At 40.7% G+C, this 7,500-nt stretch overlaps 1 protein-coding gene across 7 annotated transcripts in view; it reads right to left on the reverse strand.

Annotated features, from left to right (window-relative positions):
• The window catches only part of LOC143021457 (uncharacterized), a 405,777-nt gene that overhangs the window by 251,070 nt on the left and 147,207 nt on the right, over window positions 1-7,500 (reverse strand). For all 7 annotated transcript variants that reach the window (XR_012965993.1, XM_076178955.1, XM_076178958.1 and 4 more), the window contains exon 3: window positions 5,135-5,179. Coding sequence is in view for 6 of the 7 variants with exons in the window: in XM_076178955.1 (XP_076035070.1) it covers window positions 5,135-5,179 (45 nt within the window). In the remaining variant the exon portion in view is untranslated. The remainder of the gene's footprint in view (window positions 1-5,134; window positions 5,180-7,500) is intronic.

Consider the following 7,500-nt stretch of genomic DNA (forward strand, 5'->3'; position numbering starts at 1 on the left):
AAGCGGAAATCGATTGTGGATTGGCCTCTCGGGACTGTCTCGTGCGCACAGAAGGTAATACTTTCGAATTTAGTTTTTATAAGAAACCGACAACGTTCTTTCAAATATCCATTATCATTCGGACCCACATGACAGTCATCTGTAATGTTTTTTCTGTGATGTATTCTGTGATGTTTTTACGTGCCCTCCGTACATGCAGCGGTGACTTTATTGATGCGGAATTTGAACATATTTACAACATTGGTTTAAGCTTAGAATACCCAAAAATATTAATAAACAACTGTCACGTATCATCCACGAATTCTTTTCATAGAACTCGTCCCACATCTTTCTATGTTACTAAGAGTATTTTAGATTTACTTTTTAGTGGAAGTTCTCAAATTCCTCATTTAATCAAAACATAAAATGTCATAATGTGCCTTTAACTTTATTTTAAATGTAAACATTTTTATATATGTAATTAGTTTTTGTATCCTTTATTATCATTCAATTTTATATATTGTTTTTCTATTCTAATTCAATCAAATATTTCGGTCATGAATAGACGATTTCATCCAGTCATATTATTTTTCTTCTTTCTTTGAAGCGTCGTTTCATATTACATCTCTTTGATATGTATCAAGAGAAAAAAATTAGTTGCACCATGTACCACAACCTAACGTGACCATCAACCCCTCCTCCTCCGCTCTTACACCCTTCCTCTATCACGCCAACCCCCCGACTCCCCCTCCCCGAGTCACGTCATCAGGCAGACACCAAGCTATCATAGAAAGTGGGAACTGCCTAATGTATTTACAGAGAATGGAACGCATGTAACCATAACGTCAACAAAGGAGATTGGAAGTCAAAGAGAGACTGAATATTCATGGGAACAGAGGAAATATTGGGTTCAGTGGATCAACGTGTCCTCAGCCTAATAAGATAGTGTGACTCTAGCCAGAATAGAATATGTAAAGGACATTACCGTGCCGAAGGAACTGACGGGCCCAGAAAGCCCCTGCAGATGAATCAAATCGTCTGTCGACAAACGTAAAGATCCACGGTCGCACTAACCTACTATGGATGACCATTTTCACGGCTGTTCACGATTTATATATCAATTCTGGTTGAAACCCAGGTACTTTTGTTCAACAGGAGAAGGTCGCCCCATTCTTCGTCTGAATTTCTTTTCCACATCGCATCTTCGTATATTCGTACAGAGGTACTGAGAGTTAACATTTGATTGAGGAATTTAAGGAGAGTGAATGCCAGAAGCTGAGAGAGGTATGAGAGGTGGTGAGGGAGAGGGGACAGGAGTAGAAGAATGATTACGTGTGCCAAAAATGGTATGCGAGACGAGGAGGAAGGGAAACGCTGCAGTGGATCGGGAGCGTCACTGCCCGGGGATAGAACCCGGGACTTCCTACTTCCTACTTCTAGCTTAGGCGTACTTGCTCTTTATACTAAGGTCGACTCTAATAAGCTGATAGACGGAAGAGGGCCGAATGATGTGGGTAAAGGAAAATACCAAAGGACGGAGTGAACGGTGAGAGAAGAATGATGATAGGCAGATACAAGGAGTGACCACAGACGTAGTTTGAAGGAATTTGTAGCAACGAGGTAATTGGATGGAGAGAGGCTCAGCGTTGCAATCAGAGGAAGATAAAAGAAGGACCAAGTGGCCAAGAGGGTAGCTCACGAGGAGGGAGACAACAGAAAATGGGAAGAGAAAACGGTGAGGGAGAAGGAGAACAGGAAGGCAGAAGATGGGGAGAGGAGTTAAGAGGAGAACAGAGGAAAAGATGGGATGAAAAAAAGAAGAGGCGGGAGAGGGGAAGAGGAGAATTACAGAAAGAGGGTGAGGAAGAAAAAGAGAGGAAGAAGAGGTTACGAGATGATAGGGAGGACCAGGGCTTTTAGTGTTGTGCTGTGTTGTGTGTATCCATCCGCTAGGATTATATACCCATTAGTTACCCATTAATGGATTGCTGCGTACACGTGATGAGGGAAGCCATTATTTGCTAAACATACGATCGCTTGATGTCGGTGCCAAATGCCAGATACCACCAGCAACTTAAATACACCCATATAGTCACACAGAAAGCTAACATCATAGATACTTATAATCTAATATACAAAGTAATATAGGGAACACACCCATATGATCTATAGGAATACCCACGCATATGTAGGACAAGGGATTACAAAGGAAGAGCATGTCGACAGGAGACCTTCTGGTCCATAGCTAGGTCGGATGCGGAAACAAAAATAGGTAAATAAATAAATCAATGAAATAAATAAATAGATAACGATAGATAATAAATGAACATATAGATAATAATGATATATCATAGGTAGTTAATGAACGAATAATTAAATAAGTAGATAAAGAATAATAAATGATAATGAATAAATAAATAAATAAAATAAAACAAATGGCAGGTATTACAGCATATTGTTTAGGTGCTTACCATAAATCTTAAAATTTTGAACTGAACTCCATTGCAGCCTCTGCAGGAAGTTTATTCCATTCATTAATTACACGGTTGGCGAAGTTGTTTCTACCACTTCCAAAATAAATCTACTTGCTGACAGTTTAAGACCATTATCTCTTGTCTGATCTTCAGTATGAAAATATCGTCACTTTTGATGGTGTCAGTTTCCTTTAGAATCTTAAAGACCTGTATAAAATCACGACTGAGTCTACGCTTCTTAAGGAAAAATAGATTCACATTTTTTAGTCGATTTTCGTATGATTTATATCTGATATTTTGAATCAGTTTTGTGGCTCGCCGTTGTACTTTTTTCCAATCTGTCAATCTCTTTAATGAGATCCAGTGACCATACGGAAGCAGCATATTCCATATGTGGACGAACTAACGATTTGTATAGTTTGTTAATGACAGATAGACTTTTAAAATCAAAATATCGCGCAATCAGTCCTGCAATCTTAATTGGCTTCTCTTAGTCGGAAATACACTGCTTAGATGATTTGAGATCATTACTGATAATTACGCCGACATCCTTTTCACTATCCACTTTTGTTAACGAATTTCCAAGTAACCTGTAATCGCACTTATCTACTCTTTATGTAACACAGCTGGAATGGATTATGCTGCCCAACGGCACCCGCTTGTAATGAGAATGCCCTAGGTCAGTCAGCATATGCTAACTGAGCTGGTAGGGAGGGTCTGTTTCTGACTTCCAAAGGGATTCATTTAACCCTCAATTAAATTGGGGTCACTCCTGCCTCCACATACGTTGTGTTGTTCCTTGATGGTGTTGCACAGTATTGTGCTACGTTCCCGTTTTCTATTTGGCTGTATCTGATCTTTAGTGCAACAACGTGGACATTTTGAATGGGACAGACTTTAGCTTTTATCATTTTTGTAGTGCAGTGGCGTAATGTGAAAGATATTTTAATGTCAACTTTTAACGTTTTCATGGATGTAGCGATATGTTTTGTTTTAATTTATTCACTTCTTTTATTTCTTAATACAATGCCACATAGGATGAGAATTGGCGCTTTAACATTTTTTTTTTTCCTAATCTGCCGAACTAGTTCTTTCTCACTGAAACCAATGATGGATATCAGAAAGTGATGTTCGTGCGAGACTGACGTTTCCCTGGAGCCTGTCTTGTCTTCAAAACCCACCAACAGCTGTACCTTTTAACACGAGGAGAGACGAAATCCCGCGCATAATCCACAACTATGAACCATTGATATGGTGAAAGCTTGACACCAATAAAAAACGAAGAGCAGTCCAACCTTTCATCCCAAATAAGATTTCCTCTTTCGTTCTGTCATTTTATTCAAACCGCTTTCTGGCGAGAGTTCATCTGTGATTCAAATGTCTGAATTCTTTACCTCCTTGGACTTTGTCATTTTTTATTCCCCATTTTATAGCTCTGGCAGCCTCTTTATTTTCGCACATATCTACTTTTTTTTTTGCAATAAACTTCATTTTCCAATTCTAACTTCACTTAAACAATGTCTAGGTCATCCTGTAGCAGTTTCGAATCTCGCCACCTTTCACCCTTTTAATGATATTGGCATTATCAGCAAACAACTTTGAGTAGCTGCCTATTCCACATATCATATCACTAAGAACATTACTGTTGCCAACACCCTGTGGTAGCCCAGAACGCTAGTCATCTCCTCTCTCTCTCTCTCTCTCTCTCTCTCTCTCTCTCTCTCTCTCTCTCTCTCTAATCTTTCATTTCACATCTTCCAACGCGGTTTGCCTCCAACTCGGGATATCCATCATCTCTTTCGGCACGCTCCCTTTAAGGCTTCCCTCCTCCAAACTTCCTTGTTATATTTTATACGTCTGTTTCTGTGCGTCCGTGTGTGTGTGTGTGTGTGTGTGTGTGTGTGTGTGTGTGTGTGTGTGTGTGTGTGTGTGTGTGTGTGTGTGTGTGTGTGTGTGTGTGTGTGTGTGTGTGTGTGTGTGTGTGTGTGTGTGTGTGTGTGTGTGTGTGTGTGTGTGTGTTTATGTGTGAGCGTGTGTGCATGTGTATGTTCATGTATTTATGTAAGGATAAACAAAAACAATGCAAATGATATAAAGACGATAAGTAGAAGAAAGAACAGAGATAGCCCCCATTTGAAAGGAGGACAAAAAGACAAAGAATATAAAGAACAGAAAACAAATGTTTGAAGGAATAGAGGGAATACAATGAATACAAAGAATATAAAGAATACAAAATATACAAACAGTACGATGAATGGATGAAATGGAAGTATATAAAAAGTTAAAAACAAAATACAATGATACAAAGAAAAAAGAATAAGGGTACAAAAAATATAAGAACAAAAAATATGAACAAAAAGATTATAATGATTGCATAAGATACAAGGAATTCCAAGAATAAAAGAAATACAATGAATACGAACAAGAAAAAAGAAACACAATACAAAAAGTGCAAAGAAAACAAAGTGCAAAAATAAAATGAAAAACAAAAAAGTAAAAAGAAAACATATAGTAGAAACAATGTTAAAGAATGCAAATACACATATATATCAATAAAATAAGAGGAAAAAAGAGAATGAAAAACAAGAAAAAGAAGAAGACAAAAAAAAGAAAAAGGGGAAGAAAAAGGAAAAGAAGAAGAGGAAGAAAGAGGAAGAAGAGGAGGAAGAAGAAGTTCTTACCTTCATTTGTATTCATATCTGTAATGACACTGGCCGTGGGTTGACCTGCAAAAGAGGAAATGAGGTGTCAGACGTCTAAATATACGACGTAGGCCAGCAGCCTGCTGTCCCCCTGTGGTCTACAGTCAGGCCGATGCAGAATTGGGAAACCGATAAACACACAACTTGTACCATCGATGCCAAGGGGGATTGCATACAGAGGCAAACACTGGAAAATATACAGAAAGGGCCATCTTAAGACAACACACTCGTTTAAAAAAATGATAATGATAATATGAAATAAAAACATAAGCGTGCACACATACTCACACGTACTATACAAAGAGAGATTAGACGCATTAAGTTTACTCTCACTAAAGAAGGTATGGCTTGTTGACGGCGCTTGGGTCATTTGACTGGGAACGGGATGGCGTAGCGAGGTTATGAAATGAAACTACAGAAGACTACAGGCGGGCCATGGAGAATATCAAAATAGATTTTTTTTTTTCAATCCAGACATCATCATGTCTTGGAGTTGCCTAAAAAAGACATAGCCCAATTTAATCTGAAAATAAAAAATTAAGATACACATGACAGATGAATGGAAAGAGAAAGAATCGCTTATACGTATTTCTTTTTCTAAAACAAGGACACGCACGCATACATGAAAACACACACACGTACACACATACACCAACACAAACACTTACATAAACGAACACAAACACATACATTCACACGCCCACACAAACACACATATTCATAAACACACACAAATGCGCGCGCGAGCTCACGCTCACAATCAACCACACAAACACATATATACACACACGAATACAAACACACATATACACACACATTCATACATGATAACAAACACACACACACAGACACACATACGCTCGCTCACACACAAGCACGCGCGCTCACACACACACTCAAATATAAACAGGCATGCACGCACGCAAGACACACTCACGCAGTCTGGGTTCACACTCAATAAGTCAACAGATGATGGAATCCTAGCGTCTTGTGGTCTTGTGGAGGAAATGTTTCTTACAGCCTGTGGCTGACTATGTCAAGAAGGCGTTTGACACGGTGCTTCGTCGGGAATCCTGGGATCATCTGTACGTTTGTGGAATTCCTACGAGGATCACTGGCTTTATGTCTGGTTTGTATTCTGGAACAGGGTGCTTCTGGAAGAGGCGTGCCCGGGTTCTTTCCAGATAATTCAGGAGAAAAGACATATCTACGTCCTGGAGGAAACACTTGCCAACATCAGCAAGGAATGGGTGTTGGACAGAACTCTCGTACAATGTCAATGATGAGCATCCTTTGACATTGCCAAGGTCAATGATGCTGTACTTCTTGCGGAGTCGTTCGAGTTTCTGGTAGCAGCCTTCGAGTCACTCGAGGACAGAATATTTGGGCGCCAGTTTTTCTGAACGAAGTCAAAGGTTTTGGGAAATTATTGGAGGGCACAGCTCAGTCTGTCCAAGCGTGTGGATACAACAACGAGACTTTGGAAAACTTCATATACTTTGGTAAATAACAGTAGTGGATCATGTCAGGAAATTTTCAAATGAAACTTTTGCACAGGGAACTCAAATCGATTCTTTATACCGCTTTTTCTCCCCGTCTTGCTGTACGGCTACCATTCTTGCAGGCTAAGTACTGCCTTGAAGAGGCGCTTCCACGTCTTTGGTACCAAGTCTCTTTGGAAAATTGCGGGGTATTGATTTGAATGACTGGAATTGCTGGAAAACATCAAACTGGAGGCTTTCGTAACCTGTGTGTGTGTGTGTGTGTGTGTGTGTGTGTGTGTGTGTGTGTGTGTGTGTGTGCGCGTGTGTGTCCATACACTGTCATATCTACAAATCGACAGCGCCTATCAGCGCTGTGACACGTGTACACAAGCACAGTTTGTCTTGTGTAAAAGAGGACCCCCCCCCCCCCTGTGCATGCAGGCCGTCCTTCTGCTCGAGCGGTCGCCCTCAAAGGACATCAAACAGACGTCATCTGCAGCCTTGCTCGGCTTCCATTGCCCCCCCCCCCCCCCGTCCTCCTGCAGGGGACGACCCGACCCGACCCCGAACGGGTAAAACTGTCTAATCTTTCCGCCAATCACAGCTCCCTCTCCGTCCCTCTGTATCGGTTCCTCTTCTTCGCTCTCCCCTACTCCCCTCTCTCTTCTTCTTTTCTCTCTCTCTCTCTCTCTCTCTCTCTCTCTCTCTCTCTCTCTCTCTCTTAACCTCCCTATCCTACATCCACTGCGCTCTCTCTCAGTTTTGTTCGCCAACATTTCAATCGTCTCACTGCTCTTCTCTCTCTATCCCGTCTCCTCTTCGCGCCCGCGCGGTTGTGTATGTGGGTGCCTCTGTGTGCGC

This window comes from Oratosquilla oratoria, chromosome 42 (assembly GCF_046742065.1).
Source record: "Oratosquilla oratoria isolate Oo_2021 chromosome 42, ASM4674206v1, whole genome shotgun sequence".
NCBI lineage: Eukaryota > Metazoa > Arthropoda > Malacostraca > Stomatopoda > Squillidae > Oratosquilla > Oratosquilla oratoria.